The sequence below is a fragment of the Enhydra lutris genome, unplaced genomic scaffold (genome assembly GCF_002288905.1).
Source record: "Enhydra lutris kenyoni isolate GAN:26980312 unplaced genomic scaffold, ASM228890v2 scaffoldscaffold1, whole genome shotgun sequence".
In the NCBI taxonomy this organism is placed as follows: Eukaryota; Metazoa; Chordata; class Mammalia; order Carnivora; family Mustelidae; genus Enhydra; species Enhydra lutris.
Genome location: NW_019154085.1, coordinates 95,905,025 through 95,928,817, shown reverse-complemented (window position 1 = coordinate 95,928,817; position 23,793 = coordinate 95,905,025). Strand labels below are relative to the sequence as shown.

The following is a 23,793-nucleotide window of genomic DNA, read 5'->3' as shown; positions in this document are numbered from 1 at the left end:
ACATGGAGGACATAGGGAGATGGAGAGGAGAAGGGAGTTGAGGGAAATTGGAAGGGGAGGTGAACCATGAGAGACTATGGACTCTGAAAAACAACCTGAGGGTTTTGATGGGGCGGGGGGTGGGGTGGGAGGTTGGGAGAGCCAGGTGGTGGGTATTAAGGAGGGCACGTATTGCATGGAGCACTGGGTGTGGTGCAAAAACAATGAATTCTGTTACGCTGAAAAGAAATAAAATTAAAAAAAAAAAAGAAAAGGGAAAAAAGGAAAAAGAAAAAAGAAAAGAAAGAAAGGTGCTTTCATAAGCCAGATATTACGAAAAACAAAGAAAAAAAGTAAAGAATTATAACACAGAACTATTATCCCAAGTTCTAGTGATATATTTTTTTTCTAGTGATATATTTTTTAAATGAAGAAAAATAAAGTTCATCTTTACAGAAAAATGCCAACAGATAAATATAGAAGCAAAGATAGAAATAGAAAAACCACTATTTCAAAATGACCCAGACAAAGATCACAGTGAATGCTAAGACCACTGGATGAAAGGTTTTGGACACAGGACAGCCACATAATCTCAAAACACCACAACACAGATTATTTAGTAATTGTCAAGGGAAAATGTGCCTTTATAGTTCGCCTTATTTTGGTGAGGCAAAGCTTCTCCCCATGCTTATTGGTTATTCAGGTGTCCTCTAATGCTCACATTCTTGGTCTATTTTTCTGTTGCCTTGTTTGTATTTTATTAATTACATTGTATAAATTCTTATACACTTTGGACATTGTAATACAAATGTCTTTACAGAGTCTGTGACCTGCTCGTGTTCCACTTTTGGCAAATTTATACATTCTCCCCTGTCCTCTTGATTGTACATATAGCCACCTACGTCTTCTTCTGAAGGCTGGATTCTATTGAGCCTGCTTTTCTAAGGATAACAGTGAGCATTGGCCTTAACTGTTGGAAGATACAAGCCACTGGTGCAGCCTCCTTTCAATGTCATCTTGTGGCTCTAGGAGGTTTTCCAGCTTTACGTGGAACCTCCTTTCAACAGCACAATCAAAATTTGCTATAAAAAATATGATAAAGTTATAGTTTTAGGACATTAAAACTTAAAAAAAGAAAGGAATTTGTCATATAATCTTACGTGAGTGAACAAAACTTCATTCTTGAGCTCTTCAAAGCTTTCATTTGGAGTCCAAGCTTCAGCAAACTGCAGGAAGTCCCATTTTTCCTTATCACCTTCCTCAACCTGAAGTTTCTCCTTCCTACCATTCAATGTGCTCCCTGTAACTTGTGTCTGTAAAGTGAAGAAGCATATGAATTTTACAAAAGTTCTTTCACAGCTGATACTTACTAAGCAGTGACCTGATTTTGCATTTAAACCACAAGCAATTCACCAAAGAAACTTAAGTGTTTCAACCTATCATGGATTTCAGTAATAAAATTTTTCAAAATTACAACCAAATTGCCAAGTAGATGATTCTCATACTTAATGAGGAAAATGTCTAACCAGAGAAGTTATACTATTTGCTTTTCTCATAAAAACTTCATTCTAATATTTATAAACTTTGAAACTGAACCCACATAATTGGCCATTTTGAATACATATATACTCCGTGCTTGAAAAAATCCTCTAATAATTAGTCAAATCTTTTCTATGAATACCTCTCTGGGCTGGGGAGGAGAAGAAACAGTTGAGTGGACAGAACAAGTGACATCCCTCCTACCCTTGCTGGGGTCCAGGTACAGGCTGTCCTCTGCTCAAAATTAGCCAGGAACTCAATCCTTCCTGGTAAGGGTTTATTCTTAGCTTACAAAAAGGACTTGGGGTTTGACACTATTATTATTCCTTGCTAGCTCATCCTTTTCTGATCTCTAAAATAGTAGATGAAGGCCATGGAAGACAGTAAGAACACATGTAAGTGTACATCTCTCCCTTAATGGAGAGGATACGTAAGGTACTACCAACTGAAGACTTCTCTAACCTTGGTTCCTATTAACATCACTATCTTAGTGTACTTGAATATCCTTTGCCTGAAAACACTACAACTCAGCCTCTTAACTTACGTAGGCTCCACATAATGAATAAAATGGTAACCTGGACATTGGGGAGGGTATGTGCTATGGTGAGTGCTGGAAGTGTGTAAGCCTGACGATTCATAGACCTGTACCCCTTGGGGCTAATAATACATTATATGTTAATTTAAAAAAGTAATAAAAAAATTTTGAAAAAAAAGTAACCTGGTTTGAATTCAAGCTTTACCTTTCGATTCAACATTCCCCACATAAGGGTGTCTAGAGTCCCATTTGCAACAAGGTAGTGAATATTCACAGAACTGCACTGTCCAATTCGGTGTGCCCGGTCTTCTGCTTGTTTTATATGTCCAGGGTCCCAGTACAACTCAGCAAATACAACATGAGTTGCAGCGGTAAATGTCAAACCCTAAGCAAAATAAAGTGAAGAAACTGAGATGCAAATAAACTGAAAATGTAACACAGAGCCAGATATAATAAAGTCTTTCTGAACATGTTAAATGAACAAGAGAAAGCTAAAGGACTTAAAAATAAATCAGTCTTTCGTTTTAAGCCAAATTAAGAAAATTTAATTCAGGAAAGGCAAATGAAGACTGCTTACTGCAAATGTCCAGTGAACTACAAAAAACACATTTAAAAGGTATTTCAATACTTCAAAAGTTAGTTTGATGGATATATATATAAACAAAATCACTTTATCCTCTGATGAGGACTGGATTCACATTACCACTGGAAAATCTAATAAAATGCATTATAAATGAGAATATAATTTCTAACACATGGTATCCATAGTAACTAGGCAGAGAGCAATGACTTCCTCTATTCATTTAATTCATAGTGTTGTTCTATAAAGCAGGAAAATCATGTCTTCAGTCACACTGTTCTTCCCATGAAATTTCTCATGTTACATCTCAAACACCCTTAAGTTTACTGGCTTCTATCTCAATATATATAACACAATTGGATTTTTTGTGCAATTGCATTTTACATCAGTTTGAAATAGTGTGACATTATTAAGTATTAACTAGATCTTCTTGTATAATCACTATATGAAAAATAATGCAAATCTCCTCGAATTAAGAGTGTTTTAAAAAATGCATGATTTTAAAGTTGAAAGGCTGGTGAAACATGAAGCATACTTAAGCTATTGTCACACATTAGTCAGTGATGTTATGTGGTTGAAAGAAATACCTACCATACTTTGAAAGAATCATCTAATCCATGCTGCTGTTCATATGCCCTGGAACTTCCATCAGAGAATGACTTTTGTGACTGCTGTGCTGTTATTTTTACATTGCTTTAACTTAAAATATTTTTATATCACATAACAACATTATCATTAGCATTCATGAAATGGTGGCACGAGTTCTCAAGTTGAAAAATTCACTAAAGACCCATCACTTTGGAACAGAAGCTAGAAGTTATAAAAACATGGAAAGCCAACAACCATCAAGCTAAACTGTGCTGATATTTAGGACAGGAAACACCACAAAACATTAGAGATGATGCTAGAAAATAACAAATAGTATTTAAAGAGGGAAGAACACCTTTAAGTGTGTTAGAGGTATCATATAACCATACAAGAATAAATGGGAAATATGCTGGCAAGACCCAAATCCCTCTAACATACTACTAAACTACAATGGAAGATTCACGTGCCCCAAGAACAAAGCCCTTTCTAGTTTCCTTTATTCCTATGAACATACTAGTGTTCAAGTATATGAGTTTTGAATTATACCAGGTTCTCAGGAATACAGCCTTGAATAAAATATGGGTGTCCTAAACAATCTTAATTTCAGAAGGTCTTTTATCAAGCCACCCCCAGATCCTCCTGCCTGGCTTCCTTCTACTTTTCTTCTCCCATGCTATGAGTACTCCATTTCTAATTTTAAGCTCTTTTTGATGACATTCTCTTTGGCTGGAATATTCTAACAGATATAAAACTTAGACTCCTAGAGATTTAATCCAACATGAGGGAAGTGTTGACACAACCCTCCTTTTGGTAAGAACTCCTGGTGAGTTCTAGAACTTCCAAATCCTCATGGACCTTCTCTCTATATACAATTTTATAGACATCAATTACCTGGCTAAAAGCAGATCTTTGGCCCTGGTTCAGATTCCAGAGTCGACAGATCTACTATATATCAAGCTGGATGCACAGAAAATATGTTCAATCACTTTTCCCTATGTTAAATATCCTGGCTTGGGAATTTACATAAAAATATTATAGAATGTTAGCAGGAAAAAAAGTCCAGAAGGATCCCCCTTACATAGTGTGGCAGAGACTGTCACTATCTTCCATAATAGCTATTTGGTTCTTATTTCTTTGTAATGTAACACCTGATTTTCAGTGTGACTAGACAAAATAAAGGCTACTTTTTCCAGCTTCCCTTGAAGTTAGCTGTAACCAAGGGGCTAACTGCAGGTGAATGAAATGAAGCAATGATGCATGCCTTTCTCCAGTCAGGGGCCTGGATCACAGATATGATGGAAGAACTAGAGCAGCTCTCTTAAATAAGAGGTAGCTGCTAGGAGTGGTAAAGCAGAAAGCTGGAGAGGCTTAAGCCTTAAGGACTTTGTGGAACTACCATGCTAACCTTGGACTGTCTGCATGAGAGAATTAAACTTTGTGTATTTGAGTCATTCTTAATTTGGTTTTTCATTTACTTGCACCCAAACCCAATCCTAAGGGTCAAACCAGAGATGCTCCATAAAAAGTCCTCAGACAGAAGATTCTTTTCTCTCAGGTCACCTTACCTCACAGGCTCTGGTGAAACCAATCAAGTAAGATAAGTGCTATAAGAAATGAAAGCTGCCCAGAGCAATCTATACTTTCAACACCATTCCGATCAAAATATCAATGGCACTTTTCATACTGCTGGAACAAACAATCCTAAAATTTGTATGGAACCAAATGGAACCAAGTACCGTATGGAACCAAGACGCCAAATTGCCAAGGAAATGTTGAAAAAGAAAGGAAAATTCTATGCAAATTCAAAGTTAGGAAAAAAGAAGAAAGGTAATGGAAAAGTATTAGGATTAAATGAACTATACTCATCTAGGAAATTCTTTCCTTGAAAATTTAAGAAGATTTGAGTCAGAGGTGTTGAGGTCTCCTTCTATTATACTTTCTATCTCTCCAAAGCAGAATATTTATTACACCTTTATCTTGATATAAAGTTATAATTATGGTTAATGACCTTTTTATTATCTTAATGACATTATCAAATTTATGCCTGGAATTTCTTTTTTTTTTCTTTTGATAAACTTTAATGAGGTATAATTTCCATAAAATAGAAGGCACCAATTTTAAATTTAGCATCTTGTGAATTTTAGCAAATATATACATCTATGTTCTTTCGAATTTTAAGATATAGGAATGAGGTCACAGTGTATGTACTATTCTGCAACTGGTTTAGGGATTCAATAATGTCATGGACATTTTTTTTTTCATGACACTGACCTCTTTTTTTTTTTTATTATATTATTTTTTTTATTATGTTTTGTTAGTCACCATACAGTACATCATTAGTTTTTGATGTTGTGTTCCATGATCCATTGTTTGCGTATAACACCCAGTACTCCATGCAATACATGCCTCCTTAATACCCATCACTGGAGTAACCCCTCTCCTTCTGCCCCCCCCTCCCCTCTAAAACCCTCAGTTTGTTTCTTGGCATCCATAGTCTCTCATGGTTCATCTCCTCCTCCAATGCCCCCCCCTTCATTTTCCCCTTCCTTCTCCTAATGTCCTCCATGCTATTCTTTGTATTCCACAAATAAGTGAAACCATATGATAATTGACTTATCTCTGCTTGACTTATTCTACTTAGCATAATCTCCTCCTGGAATTTCTTACCTGGCCAGCAGCCTGAATGCTTAGGATAGCCACACGAGTATCAGGATCCTTTTGAAACTGATTAACTAGATGTATTCTTTCTGAAGATGGAACGCTTCCATCTATCCTAATGTATCGAGCCTAGTATCAACAAGGGAAATGGCAAAATTAGCACAAAACCCTATGCACCCATCCTATTTAATATGTTTTATACTGTATTTTTATGCTCAAATAATAAAATAGAAATGGGATAAGATGAAATGTTAGTAAATATTAAATAGGAAGAATTTTAATCAAGTTTCTTAATATCTTCTTATAACAATTCCGTATTTTTAAATCTTTTCACATACTTGACAGTAGGATCGATGTCTAATTCATCCTCACACCATCAATGCCAAGTGCAATGCCTTGTATATAACAGGAGCTCCATAAATCATCACTGAATTAAGCTAATGTCTTTAGTAAAATTCTGTGTGAATTCACATGCAAACTTTAAATGATGGATCAAATTAACTTGAAAGTTACAGGTTCATTGATTCCAAAGTAAAAATAAAGCCAGACAGGGGAAAAGAGAGAAAGAGGTTTTTACCCATATTATTACGGATTCATGAAGAACAGTGCATTTACTTCTGAAATATCCTAATATTAACTGGGAAAATATATATTTTTAGTATGCCATTTGAACTAATTTTTTTTTTTTTTTTTTTTTTTTTGCATTCTTAAGCTTAACAGAGATACGTGAAACGGTCACCTCTATTGAATTTGGGAACCAAGACACTCACACACATTTTTAAAAAGTAGGGAAACAGTAAGTGCTAAACTCAACAGTGCTGTCTTCTAGAAATGATTTGGGTTAGGAAAAGGGAGCAATCAGTGTGTGTTAAAGTAGCTAAAAAGCACTCATTACTCAACTTTCTAAAATTCAGTATTAAGTCGTGAATTTCAAATAGTCTCATTTACATATGCACTTCTATGGAAAACATAACCTTATATAGTTGAGACACACAAATACTCACTTTCATACGGAAATAGTTAATCATTAAATAGAATGCCCCATATTAACTTTCTATGTCTTCACAAACAGATATACATTGACCAGTGATCCATTAAAATCCCATAAGGGAGATTACAAAATCTTCCAACAGTCTTTCTAAAGAAAACACACATAGCCAGGCTAGGGAGACTTTGGGCGAGATTCACCTCCAACCCATGAGTACCTATTGTTTTTAATGGATAGTGATACTAAATAGGATTCTAAACATATCAGTAAAGGAGAAGTGGGGAGAATAGACTGCTATACTTAGAATAGATCCTAGTAATTTTAGTTTTAAGCTTAATGGAATCAAAATAGAAAATATTATGAATTTAATTTTATTGCCTAATCATTAAAAAATATTTCAAAGGCTAATTAACTCTTCTGTCAAAAGGCATTTTAAAGATATGATATTATAATCAGTGTGAGAGCACATTTTCACAGATAGCATTTTATTATATTGTCATCAATCCTCCTATGAAGGAAACACTAGGATTACTTCTTTGGTAGTATTAATAAACATACTGGCAAATGTTCAAAAAATGTATACCAAGTTTTAAAAAACATGGCTTAGGGGCGCCTGGGTGGCTCAGTGGGTTAAAGCCTCTGCCTTCAGCTCAGTTCATGATCCTGGGGTCCTGGGATCGGGCCCCACATCAGGCTCTCTGCTCAGCAGGGAGCCTGCTTCCCCCTCTCTCTCTGCCTGCCTCTCTGACTACTTGTGATCTCTGTCTGTCAAATAAATAAATAAAATCTTTAAAAAAAAAAAAACCAAAACTCTACCTACATAGGCAAGTGGTTCTGCTGCTACATGTATATTAAGTTCACACGATTTGTCAGGAAATTTCTTCTGGTTGTTTCTGAGCATCTCTAAAAGCCCTCAGCACATAAAGAGAGATACCAGATTTAAACTCTGAAAGAAAACATGGCAGATGCCGTCACTGATAGAAAAGACTGCTGGGGAATTAGTTGAACCTAAGAAAATGCAGCAAGGCCAGCAGGGGAGCTTACTGGAGAGGGTACCTGGCCCATCTGTTTCAAACTCACCTGTACTAAATCTTACTCTAAGTCATACTCTACAGAGTATGTTCCCTGGAAATTTAAAAGGTGTGACTGCAGCTGGACGAAAATTGGCTAAATTCATTCTGTTTCCCCTTGACATCATCTGTATTTTAAGGCTGACTTGCAGGTAAATTAAAAATTTTAATTTTTAACTGTCTACACCAGTCTCAAATGGTATATGTGGTAACAATAATGGAATTCACAATATATCCTATCAAGTCAGCATATTTTTAATCAATCCAGATAATTAGTTCAGTGGAAAATTATAATCCTGGAATAAAAGAAAAAGTTTAATAGTTTACCATCAACATAATAATAATATGATATTAGTATAATTAGCAAGAAAAAAAATCTAATCATAATGAAAATATCATCATTTAAAGAAGGCCAAAAGAACCTTCAAATTACAAGACTACAATTAATGTTTAGTATATTAAAAACCTGCATCCTAAAAAGTATTTTATATAAAAATGATAACATACCTTGTTTTCTATGACTGCTTCTGTGCAAGCTTGGAGCATGCTTAAATGATGAGCAAAAACCAGAAACTTCAGTGAATCATTCTGAAGCATCATCTTAATATAGTCCTTTACAGCACCTGCCTAAATATTAAAAGTTAAACCTTATTAATGGTATATAAATCTTTATTAAAAAAATCACATCACTTGGAACTAGGGGGTATTATGCTGAGCGAAATATGTCAATCAGAGAAAGACAATTATCATATGATCTCTCTGATATGAGGAATTTGAGAAGCAGGGCGGGGGGGTCTGGGGATAGGGAAGGAAAAAATGAAAAAAAAAAAAAAAAAGGGATCATGAGGGAGACAAACCATCAGAAACCCTTAATCTCACAAAACAAACTGAGGGTTGCTGGGGGCAGTGGTAGGGAGATGGTGGTTGGGTTATGGACATTGGGGAAGGTATGTGATATGGTGAGTGCTGTGAAATGTGTAAGCCTGATGATTCACAGACCTATACCCCTGGGGCAAAGAATGCATTATATGTTAATAAAAATAATTTTTAAAAAATCACATCACTTCCAAAGGGGCACATGCACCCGAATGTTTATAGCAGCAATGTCCACAATAGCCAAAGTATGGAAAGAACCTAGATGTCCAACAACAGATGAATAGATAAAGAAGATGTGGTATATATATATATATATATATATATATATATATATGATGGAATATTATGCAGCCATCAAAAAATGAAATCTTGCCATTTGCAATGACGTGAATGGAACTAGAGGGGTGGCTGGGTGATAGACATTGGGGAAGGTATGTGCTATGGTGAGAAAAAATAAATTAAAAAATAAAAATTAAAAAAATCACATCACCTTATTTTAACAAAGCAAAAAAACCTTCAAAAGTCAAAAATTTCTATGAACTTTCAACTGCTTTGTTCTCTAGGTAACCTAAGAAAAGAGAGGCCCACATCTAAGGGAAAAAGGGAAAAAGGACACACGAGAGGGGAAAAAACCAACAATTCTGAGAAGTAAAACAAGAACAAGACAAGAAAGAGAAGAACAAGTTTTGATGGAAAATAGTCAATTAGGATGTGGCCAAAAAGGGGTTGGTGGTTTTGTTTAGAAAGTAATTTTCAAAAAAGCTCATATAAAAGACTAAGTGGAATAGGGTTACCTAACTAAAAACTAAAAAATAAGAAAGCTGGGACTGGAGCTTAAGGGTTAAGGAAAGTTGATTCATTCATTTTCTTAACTAGGAAACTTTGATAGGTTTAAGAACAGGCCATTTAAGGTGTAGACAGGCAAAGAGAAATGGAAAATAAAGGGATTTAGCTTGTCTCCAGGACAAGAAGGTTGTAGAAGAGGTTGGAGTGATAGAATGAAGAGAACAGAGGGAGGTCTGAGAGCACAGGGGGACAAATGAAGAAACTTGTGAGGTAGAAAGTAGAAAATCAAGAAAGCTCAGATTAAAAAGACTTTTCTTAGTTAACTTGAGGACAAGTTACCTATTAAGAATGAGAATATGAGATGAATTAAATAGGAATTAAATTTAGAGCATCAATTAAATCTAAAACATGAATATAGTCTCTTAACTGTTAAAAATTAATTATTTAGAAATTTAGGGAAAAGAAAGCAGGCTGAACACATTTGACCTAGACTCCCCCTCAAAGCTGTATAGCAAGGTGTACAGACAAAATCGGAAAGGGTTAACTTTGGAAATCAGGGGTGCCTGGGTGGCTCAGTCAGTTAAGCAGTGACTCTTGATTTCAGATCGTGAGATCGAGATTCGCGTAGGATTCTATTCTCAGCGAGAAATCTGCTTAGGATTCTTTCCCACTATTCTACCCCCCCAACTTGTGCATGTGTGTTCTCTCTCTCTCAAATAAATAAATCTTCAAAAAGAAACAGAAAGAAAACTCTGGAAACTAAAAATTTGTTTGGTAATTATTAGCCAACCTGACAGCTCCTAAGGTAGCAATATGGAAAGTTGAGAAGCATGTGGGTTAGAATATGGTAATGTAAAAAAGGCTTAGGAAATTGTTCCAGGGGAAGTGAGAGGTTGGGGGTGTGGCTACAACAGGAAGATTGGTCAAAGAATATTTAAGTAGTTGATTATGTGCAACACTGGTCTATATTCTCTCTGTACCCATTCCAGATGATAGAGTACTTCTCCAACCTACTCTGGCAGAAGGTAGAGATTTATTTTCTGTAGAGGGTAAAAGAGAAGGTATCTGGATAAAGGAATCCCACAGTGATGGTAGATTATTCTACAGTATCGTAGGGATTAAATAAAAATAACATAATAAATGCTGACATCTGCCTTCTCCCTCAGTCTTCTTATTCTCCCATGTCCCCCAAAAGATAAAGAAGCTTATGCCTTCTACACAGGAGAGCAGAATCATATAAAATGATTGTTTTCTAGAGAATCAGACAAGACACGGAGAAAAGACTAAGGATTCTGATAGAGGGGTTCCTTCATAAGACATCCAGCCAGATTGCCCTTTACTGAATGCCATAGTCTCTAAGCCATACCCATGTACCGAGTTTCCTGTCAGCATAACCAGAAGATATTACATTTATTTATTTATTTATTTATTTATTTATTTATTTTAAATTTATTTGTCAGAAAGAGAGAGAGAGAGCACAGGCAGACAGAGTGGCAGGCAGAGGCAGAGGGAGAAGCAGGCTCCCCACAGAACAAGGAGCCCGATGTGGGACTCGATCCCAGGACGCTGGGATCATGACCTGAGCCGAAGGCAGCTGCTTAACCAACTGAGCCACCCAGGCGTCCCGTAGATATTACATTTATAAAACAACAGGATGCTTGCTCCAAAAAAGGAATGATTAAGGGAGAAAGGAAGGGAAGTACTCTTGGAAATTAAAAGTATAATAGCAGAAATTAAAAATTCACTGGTTGTGAGGTTGCAAAAATCTTCCAGGAAGTAGATGAAGAGAAAACAGAGGCAAGAAAATAATCAGAGAAATAATAAAAGTTTTACAGAACTTAAGGGCATAAGTTTCCAAAATGGAAAATGGAATAGGTCCTCTGAGGATCCTTCACAATGGATGAAAATGGACCTAGTGCAAGGTCCATCATCATGAAATTTTAGAACACTGGGGACAAAGAAATAATTCTATAAGTTTCCAGGGAGTGGAGGAAAAGAATTAAAATAGAATATAAGCTTTGAAGTGCACTGAATTTCTCAACATCAGTACTAGTAATTCTGAGAGAAAATTATTTCTAAAAATTTATACCCAGCCAAATTAAAAATCAATTATAAAAGTAGAATAAAGCCATTTTCGAATATGTGGAGACTCAAATATTTGATGACAGCTAAAATTACAAAGCAAGCAGTAATACAAACCAAGAAGCAATATAAACATGTTGCTGAGGGATTTGAAGTAAATACTGGAAAAACAAAACAAAACAGCTAAAAGAACAGAAAATGGGTGCCTCGGGGGAATAACTTTAGAAGACTTATTTTTTTGAAATAGCTGTTTTCCTCATTAAACTATGATCATATGTAGTTTTGGTAATAAAAAAAATTTAAAGAGGGGCATTTCCAAATGGAAAAATACCTATTTAAAATTAATACATATCACCAAGAAGTCACAGAACTGATTTTGCAAGTTATATTTTATATGTACAAATTTTCCAAACAATAGAAATTCATCATCCAATGAGACTGGAGGCCATTAAGAACTTTAGCCTTGGATTTCAGTGCCTCAGAGAGTGAAATGAAGTCCTCTCAAAATAAGGAGCTATAAATTCCAGATACGTTGCTATGGGAACTGAACCACTTTAATAAACTGCTTGTTTGACTAAAGTGCTGTATTTACTGTGATAAGTCTTTCAAAAAGCACATGTCAAGTTGGAGTATTTTTAAGGTACATCCATTTACCACCCATTGCAGACTTAAAATTATACAACCACTGTACCCCCAGTCTCAGATGCATTCCCTGACTGAAGAAAACTATTTCTGCCAGAGTCCCCTCCACTGCTATCACCCCTTCCTCATTACAATAGAAAGCTGCTGATGTCAAAGCCCAAGCTTCCTGTTCCCCACTCTTCTAATCACTGGTTTAGAAAGGCTTACGGTTAATATAAACATTACAAAGTTCAATTATATAATGGGCTAAACAGTCTCATGGGACTAGCCTGGTAACTTCATCACTGAGACCTTGCTTCCTACAAGAAAGAGAACCAAAATGTCTATGTAACAAATAAACTCTAGTATTTTTTTTTAGGTTCTTAATATGGGACTGCAAAGGAGTACATCGTAAAATGTACTATACAAGGGATTGTTCTGATTTTATTCTAATTAAAAATGTCACTACAGAAAAAGGGCTGATATCCAAGATCTATAAAGAACTCCTCAAACTCAAGACAGATAATCATGTCAAAAAATGGGCAGAAGAAATGAACAGACACTTGTCCAAAGAAGATATACATATAAATGGCTAACAGACACATAAAAAAATGTTCATCATCATTACCCATCAGGGAGATTAAAATCAAAACCACACTGAGATACCACCTTACACCAGTTAGAATGGCCAAAATCAACAAGACAGTAAACAACAAGTGTTGGAGAGGATGTGGAGAAAGGAGAACCCTCTTACACTGTTGGTGGGAATGCAAGTTGGTGCAGCCACTTTGGAAAACAGTGTGGAGATTCCTTAAGAAATTAAAAATAGAGCTTCCCAATGACCCTGCAATTGCACTACTGAGTATTTACCCCAAAGATACAGATGTAGTGAAAAGAAGGGCCATCTGTACCCCAATGTTCATAGCAGCAGTGGCCACAGTCGCCAAACTGTGGAAAGAACCAAGATGCCCTTCAACAGACGAATGGATAAAGAAGTTATGGTTCATATATACAATGGAGTATTATGCCTCCAACCCAACTTTTGTATCATTATGGACTGGACTGGGAAGAGATTATGCTGAGTGAAATAAGTCAAGCAGAGAGAGTCAATTATCATATGGTTTCACTTACTTGTGGAGAATAAGGAATAACATGGAGGACATTGGGAGATGGAGAAGAGAAGTGAGTTGGGGGAAATCGGAGGGGGAGACAAACCATGAGACTGTGGACTCTGAGAAACAAACTGAGGGCTTCGGAGGGGACGGGGATGGGGAGTTGGATGAGCCTGGCGATGGGTATTAAGGACGGCACATATTGCATGGAGCACTGGGTGTGGTGCATAAACAATGAATTGTGCAACACTGAAAAAAATAAAATTAAATTAAAAAAAAAAACTGTCATTGCATTGTCATATTTTAAGTTGAGCAGGATTTGCTTTCAAACTATCTCAAATACAAATTATGTGGAATGGCAGGTCCTGACTGGCATTTTGGTTATGCCAGAACAGGTTTTGTAGAAGTTGAAAAAATGTTTGTGTTCACAATCTTATCTTACTAAAACTGTTAGTCCAAGCTCTAAATTACATAACAAATGCTACACACTACATCTCATTTAAAGAAATGCAGAAATGAGGAGAATATGTGCTAAATTTATTTCCTAAATTTCTTTTTTATTGAACAGGTGTACATCGTACTTTTTGAAATAAAAGTAGTTAGAGAAAAACCTAAACTGCCTTAAGACCTGATGAAACTTACTTGATATTAAATTGTCAGCTTTTACTCAAAAGATAAAAGGGAGAAATAAAGAAAGAAAAAAACATCAAATGTGCAGTATGACACAGAGTCTCTTTTTGACCGAACTTTAGTTGGGTTTCCCCAGGCCCTCTTGACTAGGCCTCAGCCTATTCTGGCCAGGCCTACACAGCCCCATCTCAGCAAGAATCCTGATGAGTCAGTTTGTTAAGAAAGCCCCTACCCTTGCTACCTGATCAATCTTTGATATCTGATAAAGTTTCTCATCCCCCACTTAAGATGTCTAAGTCCTTGGTCTACCTTGAGCAAGAATCCCCCTGCTCTTAATGTCTCCTCTTAGTAATTTTACATTCATTGACCCCCTCCCCTATCCAGCTCAGTGGCTATAAATCCCCACTGGTTCTTGTTGTATTCAGAGTTGACCTTTCCACAACTGTAAAAAAGAGTTGATTCCTTTGCAAGGATCTTAAATGAAGTCTTCCATACCATTTTAATAAGGAACAGAACTATTGTTTTGTGTAGCTGCTATGAATTCCAATTGAGGGAGTGTGAGCACAAAATAAGCTCCTTCTTAAATTCTGAAGTCTTTAGGCTCCAGAGCAAATGCAGTTTTATTTACATATGGGGTGGCCATATGCTTTAAGAAAACGTCTTCTGGACCAAAACCTTCTTAATCAACAAGCCTAGTACTTCTATTCTCCCTCTAAGTGATTTTTGACTAATAAATAAATGGAAGAAGTCTGTAGGGATCTTCCAAAAATATCCTCACTGACAAAGGGACCCTTAAGAAGGCTTTTTCTTGCTTTGGATATTATGGTTTGTACTTGATATAAGGAATTGCAGCAGCCATCTCGGGGTACTACTGAAACCAGTAAGGACAAGCAGCAAACTACCATAGCCAAAGCAGAAGCCAGAAGAAGCTGGGTTCTTTACAGAAACAAAAACTCCCAAAACACAACACCTTTATTGGGATATAATTCATATACCATTAAATTCACCCATTTACAGTATACAGTTCAGTGGCTTTTAGAGTATTCACAGAGTGGTGTATTCATCACCACAGTTTTAGAATAGTTTCATTATCCTAAGAAGAAACGCTTCACCTCTCAGCCATCATACCCTAGCTTGAGACAAACACTAATTGACTTTCTGTCCTTATGAATTGGACACCTTTGGACATTTCATGTAAAATGATTAATATACTGTAATCTTAAATGTTTTCAATCCATGTTGTAGTATGTATCAGCATTTAATTTCATTTTATTGACAAATAATAATCCACTGTATGGATAGATCACATTTTATTTGGCCATTCTCCAATCAGTACCTTCTCTGCTTCTCTTGTTTTTAATGCATTTATCTCGTTCACCTTACATTGTTTCTTACTAATTTATCTGTGACTTATCTTTTATCCTTTAAAATGATCTTATAAGAGGAAAGGAAAGTATAAAAGTAAAAGAGAATATGCGTTGTTTATTCACCTCCCACCCACCCTCACAAAAGAAAGGCTAAAAATCTATCTTCTGCTAACCCTTGCCCATGGCTCTTCATTTAGAAACCATTTTGTCAGTCTGAAAAAATATTTTCAAATCTAGTAGTAAATATTTTCAAATCCAGGAGGAGACAGCCTTCAGAGGAAGAATGGTAGTCCCATACTATGATGACAGTATGTTGGACATTTTCACTCAGCCCCACACCAAAATTTTTCCACAGAAATTAATAGTTTTACTTCCAAAGAAGGTTTAGGTGAACTACTGGAAGTATTACTTTATTTCTAGGGATGTTTCTTTTCTTTCCTCATTTCATTAAATTTTTGTTTTCATCATGGTAAGTGCACTCTTAATCCCCATTCCCTATATCCCCCATACCCCCAACCTACCTCCTCTCTGGTAACCATCAGTTTGCTTTGGCTATTTGAGGTCTTCTGTGGTTCCATACAAATTTTAGGACTGTTTGTTCTAGCTCTGTGCAAAATACTGTTGGTATTTTGATAGGGATTGCATTAAATCTGTGGATTCCTTTGGGTAGTTAGACATTTTAACAATATTTGTTCTTCCAACCCATGAGTATGGAATGTCCATTTCTTTGCATCGTCTTGAATCTTTTTAATCAGTGTTTAACAGTTTTCAGAATATAAGTCTTACCTCTTTGATTACATTTATTCCTAGATATTTTATTGTTTTGGTGCAATTATAAATAAGATTTTTTAAAATTTCACTTTCTGCTGTTTCATTATTAGTGTATAGAAGTGCAACAGATTTCCATATAGTGATTTTACAACTTTTATTCCCTTATAAATTATCTGTAGATAGAAAATCTAGCACTTCTAATACATCTAATCTTTTAACACTGAGTTTTACAAGCAGCCCATTTCACAGTAAATCAGATGGGCTACAGCACCAGAAAAGAGGGCAACCCTAATTTAATACTTAAACCAGTACAATTTACAAAACAAACTGGGATCTTAAACCTTCCATAAAACTTTTTGGAACAAAATATAATAATCATTCTACCTAATTCATTCTTTGTTCCTGTCTGTCTATCTATCTATCATCTACCTAAGATTCCCATAAAGGACATATTTTGTAACTGAACTGTATGACTCTGCTCGTTGGTGAGTCACAGACAGAAACTATACCAGGTGGACTTGTCACACAAAGGAAGGAAATCACAGGGAATAACTTACAAAGCCAAGACTCCCAGAGCAAGGGTGAATTAGTTCCTTTTATTTAGGGTTAGGATGATTATTTAGAAAGGGGAGCCTTGTCATTACATGTAGATGTAAGTGTAAGGTCATGCATGCGCCTTAAGGAAATATGCCTATATATACATTGTATATTATGTAAATGAGGTTTGCCCTCCTCCTTGGACAGAAATTTTAGTATTATAAAGACATAAAGGTAATAACTATTGATCATTTCATGGATCACTCCATGGTCCACCTAGGAGTCTGGGCAGGCATTATTGCTTGAGGGGTAGTTTTGGTTTCCACCACCAAATGTTATGCCCATTGGGTCTTTTGCCTTAGTTAAGAGATAAGCTGGAAAAAAAGAGCTTAAGGAAAAATGTGGGATAAAGGTTGGTGGGTGTAAGCATGTTAGCAGTAATGATCAGCAATGATCAGGTCTTAGGGCCTACCTGGTGACAATTTTACTGGGTTTACCCACAATTAAACATTAAACAATTAAAAGTTAGGAAGTAAAGTTAATAATAGTATTACAGACTTTTAAAAAGTTGTTTTCATGAAAGTTGATTTCATGGAAGTTTGATCATAAAAGTCATTGATCAACACAGCTAATCCAATTCTTTTAAAATTAAATTCAATTTTCAAAACATTTTCAATTTCTTTCTCAACTCTGTCTACTGGTCCTGTCAATAAAGTAATCAAATTTGTACTACCACAGCATAAGCATGAATAAACCTTATTTGGATGTTAAAAATTTTAACACAGAATATATATGATTTTAACCAACTGAACCACCCATATATATCTAGAATACATAGAATTTTAAATTCTAAATATTCTCCATACTCGTACAGGGATGCTTAAAAATCACTAATAGGAAAAAGATACCACCTTAAACCCATGGCCACCAACAAATATTAAATTTATTCAGCTATCCTACTGCAGAGATGGTCAAGTGTATGTACTCTGGAGCCAGACTGTATGGGTTCAGATCTGGCCTCCTATCATTTACAACCTGAGCTCTTGAGCAAGTCACTTAAACTGTGCTTTAGTTTCTCCATCTAAAAAAGGGGGAAAAGGTACCTAACTCCTCATGGACTGGTAGTGAGAGTTAAATGACTTAGTGCATAAAATAGTCAAGGAGTAGTGCTTGGCCCATGGTATGCACTTTAAAAGTGTTAGCTTGGGGGGCACCTGGGTGGCTCAGTGGGTTAAAGCCTCTGCCTTCGGCTCACGTCATGCTCCCAGGGTCCTGGAATCGAGCCCCCCATCGGGCTCTCTGCTCAGCGGGGAGCCTGCTTCCCCCTCTCTCTCTGTCTGCCTCTCTGCCTACTTGTGATCTCTGTCTGTCAAAAAAAAAAAAAAAAGTGTTAGCTTGGGATGCCTGGGTGGCTCAGTGGGTTAAGCCTCTGCCTTTGGCTCAGGTCATGATCTCAGGGTCCTGGGATCGAGTCCCACATTGGGCTCTCTGCTTGACGGGGAGCCTGCTTCCCCTCTCTGCTTGCCTCACTGCCTACTTGTGATCTCTCTCTCTGTCAAACAAATAAATAAAATCCTTAAAAAAAAATACAAAAAATAAAAGTGTTAGCTCTTATTATTGCTGTATTTCCCCAGCAAACTATAAAAACAACTTCAACCTTTACTATTCTCTTCAAAATCAGAACCCATGCCTTTTGGCCTTCAAATGTCCCATTGCCCCAGAGAAAAGATAATTCATCACACGAAAATTTTTACCTTTTGTTACTTTCACTCATTCCCATTTCCTTTCCTTTTATAACATGAGAAGTATTTCTTCTTTTCTCTAAGGCAAATCTCTCCATCTGTGATTCCAAACTGAACCATTCCTGTTACCTCAAAAACCTTACACCACTCTTCCTTCTCAAATGGATATTGCTCCATCTTTATTAAATCCTTCCTTCACCCTACACTGCCTTATAGCTAACATACTATCTCTCTCTTCATCTAAAATGATAGTCTTATTGTTTTATTTGTACTTTACTTTTAGTGACCATCTCCTTATCAATGAACAGGAGGCAGAATGTGGTTTAGAGTCAGAGCCCCTTTGCTATACAAAAGAACCAGCACAGGACAAGGTACCATTCAGTCTGACAACATCCCAATCCCTCTGCAGCAAGGAATATTGCAGTGGCCTCATTATACATCACTGCATATTATAAATAGGATTCTACCGGTGTCAAGCTGCTGAGGCAAGACAGCAAAGAGGAAATGCACCCTGTGCGTAATGGAAATGTGTTTAGAGCAGTTTGCCTTCTAAAAAGTTTTTAAGGCATTAAAGAATGCTGTCATCCCCAAAGTGACAGGAAATTTAAAATTATGGGCTACTTTAATCATTTTCACAAAAAGGCACTGACATTTCTCTTAAAATGGTTTTCTCTAAAAATTAGGTGTTGCAGTGTACCAGAAAATAACTGAGGGTTGGCGAAACCATACCACTTACATCTTTTTTCCCAAGAAGAGTACTATGCTGATCCTAAATCTAAAGAATTTGTTATTTTCATCCATTGTACCTCAACAAATATTACAAAGGAATAAAAATAACAATAAAGAAGAAGAAAAGTAATTCTAATTATCTGGGATCTTTCACTAGTTGACTTTTTACTGGAAACACTGATAATTTTACCTTCAGCTCCTTGGTTTAGTGTCACCACTGTTAGCCTGGACTACCAATGTGGCTACTCAACTGGATTCCCTGCCTACAGGCTTACTCCTTCCAGTCATTCTCCACATAGCTACAGTTCTTTTCCCAGCACACAAATCCAATCATTTTACTCTATTTCACTATACCTAACTGCTCATAACCCTGAGGATAAATTATAAACTATGAAATGTGACCTTTTAAGATAGGGTTACTGCTCTCTGTGATCTCTAGCCTTGTCCCAAAATTCCTCCCTGACACTTTATGCTTTAGCTATGATGACCTATTTTTGATATACTAAGTATGCCATTTCTGGTTAATCTTTTTGAGTGTGTAGAAAGTATTCATCTGTCTTGGCAAATACTCCATCAACACCATGCCCTCCCCTTTTCACTCCTCTCCACTCTAGTTGGCTAAATCTTCCTTGTTCATTCCTTGGAATGTCTTTCCTGAGCTTCCAAGACTAGGCTAAGTGTCTTCTCCCAAGTACTCCTACAACATCCTATTTTTAATTTAAATACTAAATATACTGTGCTGTATTTGAACATTTATTTTACTGTCCTCTCCAATGGATCACAACCACAAGTTCCTTGAGAGGGAAACACTGTACCTTGTTCACCATGCCTTCCTATCACCAAGCATGATCCTTGCTAAACAAAAGGCACTCAATAAGTATCTGTTGAATAAGTAAAGAAGATACATAACCAAAGAAAGGAAGTCTCAAGGCTACTATGCAAACAACATAGTAGCCAATTTATTAACTGTGTTATTTCAAAAGTTCATTTATAAATTGGTTTGGGAGTACTCTGAAACACATTTTCTCATAGAAGCAATATTACATGCAGTCTATAACTAGCTACTTCCTCCAGAGTCTATTTCATCTATAATGTAGATAAATTATGTAATCTACAGTTACAATAGAACTGGACTATGGGATATTATCACTAATGTTTCTGAGGAAAATGTATTAAGAATTCCAACTTGGAATGAAGTTGGAATCATGAACTAATGATTTCTTGCTGCAGCCCAGAAATAGAAATATACAGTTCCAGCTTACATTAGGTGGTTGAAAACAGAGGTTCTATTAGGAAGGGAATGAAAAATGACTAAAATAGGAATTGGGGTAGCAAGAATTGGTCTTCTGCTGTCATTAATCTTTGGGCTCATGTTCCAATTTCGAGACATACAACGTTTCATCGCCTTTCTTTTCTTTCAAGGATCCTAGGAATTTGGTGCCAAATTTGTTGACGATTGACATTTCTCTGACATCCAACTAGGGTTTCTCATCACCGACAAGAAATTATCTAAAAGGCTCTCATAATATACTCTTTTTCCTTAAGCAAGGTTCTGTACTCAATAAGTATTAAGTACTAAGAAAGCTAAGTTAAGCAAGCAAGCAAACAAACAAACAAAACCCCAGCTATTAAATCTAGGAAAAACAACAGTTGTCAAATAAAAGAAATGTAATTATAGCACAACTGTGAAATGTTTAACAAAGTCATTATATTGTAAACAATGAGCACTGATCAAACCAAAAATTTTAACATGGGAAAATGGAGCAGGGAGAAATGTATTGCAAATATTTTCTTCCAATCTGTGGTTTACATTTTCATTTTCAAAACAATGTGTTGTGTATACCATACCTTTTAAAAAACACCATAAGTTTTAACGTTTTCAGTACCATTTTTCCCCTTTAAAGTGTTTTTTTCATCCTATCTAAAAAAATGTCTACCCAAAGGTTGGCAATATTTTTATTTATGTATACTATTAAAAATTTGAAAATTAGCCAGTGCCTGGATGGCTCAGTTAGTAGAACATGTGACTCTTGATCTTGTGGTCATAAGTTAGAGCTCCATGTTGGGCATATAGTTTACTTTAAAAAAGAAATAGAAAAAAATCTTTAAAAAATAGTTTTATGGATCAATTTTTAAAAAAGGTTTTATTTACTCCTTTATTTGAAGAAGAGAGAGACAGAGAGAGAAGGAGCATGAGTGGGGGAAGAGGCAGAGGGAGAGGGTGAAGCAGGGAACCTGATGCCAGGACCCTGGGATCATGACATGGGCTAAAGGCAGACACTTAACCTTCTGAGCCACCCAGGCACCCTATATAAATCAGTTCTTACATTTAAGTCTACAACCCACTTCAAGTTAATTTTTACGAATGGGGCAAAATAATGGTCCAAGACCTTCCCTCCTCCTCCCACGGCTATCCAAATTGTCCAAATATTATTCTTTGAAAAGACTATGATTTCCCCATTGAGTTTTCTCATCCCCTTCCCTAACATCAATTGATAGGTCTATTTCCGGACTCTCTTCTCTGGTTCACTAATCTAAATGGCTATCCTTATGCCAATATCACAAAGTCTTAATTAGTGTAACTTTATAGGAAGTACTTATATCGTTCAGTGTGAATCTTTCAACTTTGTTCAAGATTAATTTGGCTATAAGTCCTTCGTGCTGCTTCATGAATTTTACTGTCAGCTTGTTGGTTAATTTCTACCAAAGTCCACAGATTTTGATTAGCATTGCATTGAAAATTTACAAACACATGGCATCTTAACAACACTAAATCTTCCAATTCATGAACATGATCTATCTTGTCATTTATTTAAGTTTGCTTTATATTCTCTAGGATGATGTTTTGTAGTTTTCGGTGCATACACTTTGTTGAATTTATCCCAAAGAAGGTCATGCTTATTGATGTATTGTAAATTGTATTTTTTAAATTTCAATTTCCAATTTTTTGTTGTTAGTATATAGAACTAGAAATGATTTTTGTATATTGAACATGAATCTTGAGACCTTGATAAATTCACTTAATTCTAGTGGCTTGAAGTGTTCCTGGATTTTCCATGTGGACAATCATGTTGTCTCTAAATACAGACAACTGTACTTATTCCTTTTCAATCTGTGTACATCATATTTGTTTTTCTAGCCATATTACACAGTTATAAGAACAATGTTGAACCTAATAGTGTTGAATAGAAGTGGTGAGAACAGACTCTTGTATTGTTCCTGATTTTAAGGGAACAGCCTTCCATCTTTGAGCACAGAGTATAATGTTAATTAAGTTTTTCATAAACGCCTTTTCTTTGGATGATTAAGTCCCTTTCTATTCCTAGTATGCTGAGAGGTTTTATCATAAATGAATGTGGCAAGGAAACTGTTTGAGCTCTGAGGTTGAGGATAAGGGAGTGTGCTACTGGCTGAGAATAGGTGGACTGGACTGCTGGCTTGATTCTCTACCCAAGTGAGGCTCGAATGGGCTCCACAGTTGTCTGGATTCTCTGGTCAGGCTGACTAGACGATCAGGTTTGGTTCAGTAACAGATGGGGTTATGAATTAATTTCCTTGCCCTGCAAGGCAGAAGGATGGGACTCAAAGTCTCACTGGGGACCCAAATCAGGCAAGAGTATATACTAGTCAGGTGAGGCCATCAGTTTTACTGTGGAGATGAGGAAAGCCATAGGCTGTCTTCTCTGATTGAACCCGACTGTAAGCAGGGTTGTTGGATGGGCTGTGCAGATACTGTATGTTCTTGTAAGGTTTCCTGGTCCGGTAGGCTGGAGGCTATATTCTGTAATGGGTGGGGCTACAAATTAGTTTCCCTGCCTGAGTGCAAGGGGAGAAGCAGCTATAATGGTAGTAAAGCTCTTTGTTATCTTAAACTCAAATTGACCTGTGCCCCAAATTTGCTGGCTGAACAGGTCCCTGGCTTTGCCCTGCAAACTGTCAACTCTACTTTCCCTACCCTTGGCTAGGGTGCTTCAGGGCTACATAGCTTCCAGGTGTTCTCGCCAGTCCTTGTGGTCAGATGAGGCCAGGAATCAGAGTGGGTAGGGGTAGTTAAGTCTCACCCTTGACTCATCTGGAAGGAGTGGGGCTGTTCCAGGCAACTCTCAATTTCCCAGAAAGTTTCTCTGGGAGGGTTTGGGAACTACTGTGAGCCTGGGATATGAATTAAGACCCCTGCCTGTGTTTAGCACAGGAAACTTCATGCCTAGAACTGGCTTTGCTCTGGGGACAATCAGCTTGGCTCATTTGTCTTTTGGCTTGAGAAATGCTGTGCTGCATTGCTTCCAGATGTTTTCACCAGTTCCTCTGGTCAAATGTGGCCAGAACACATTCTCTACAGCAAATGGGACTATGACTCACTTCCTTGCCTGGGCATGGGGAAACTGAGCTATGGGGCTGGCAAAAACCCTCATATGAGGCTCTGAATCAAGCAGATCTGCACCCTGCCAAGCTCCCTGGTCAGAGTATGCTACCAATGTGGTTCTGTACTCGAGCAAAGTCACCCCATGACAATAATGTGGGTGCTGCAGGTGCAAACTTGGTCTGCCAAGAGTTAAGTGCTGGTTATTGCAAGAGCCTTTTTGCTTTCTGTCACTGTCAGTTT

At 36.7% G+C, this 23,793-nt stretch overlaps 1 protein-coding gene across 3 annotated transcripts in view; it reads right to left on the bottom strand.

Annotated features, from left to right (window-relative positions):
- Positions 1–23,793, bottom strand: part of LOC111141001 (zinc finger RANBP2-type containing 3) — a 321,399-nt gene that overhangs the window by 65,331 nt on the left and 232,275 nt on the right. For all 3 annotated transcript variants that reach the window (XM_022493314.1, XM_022493323.1, XM_022493331.1), the window contains exons 9-12: positions 8,445–8,564; positions 5,889–6,008; positions 2,259–2,438; positions 1,140–1,292 (exon numbers count right to left, since the gene is read on the bottom strand). In XM_022493314.1, coding sequence (XP_022349022.1) covers positions 1,140–1,292; positions 2,259–2,438; positions 5,889–6,008; positions 8,445–8,564 — 573 coding nt within the window. The remainder of the gene's footprint in view (positions 1–1,139; positions 1,293–2,258; positions 2,439–5,888; positions 6,009–8,444; positions 8,565–23,793) is intronic.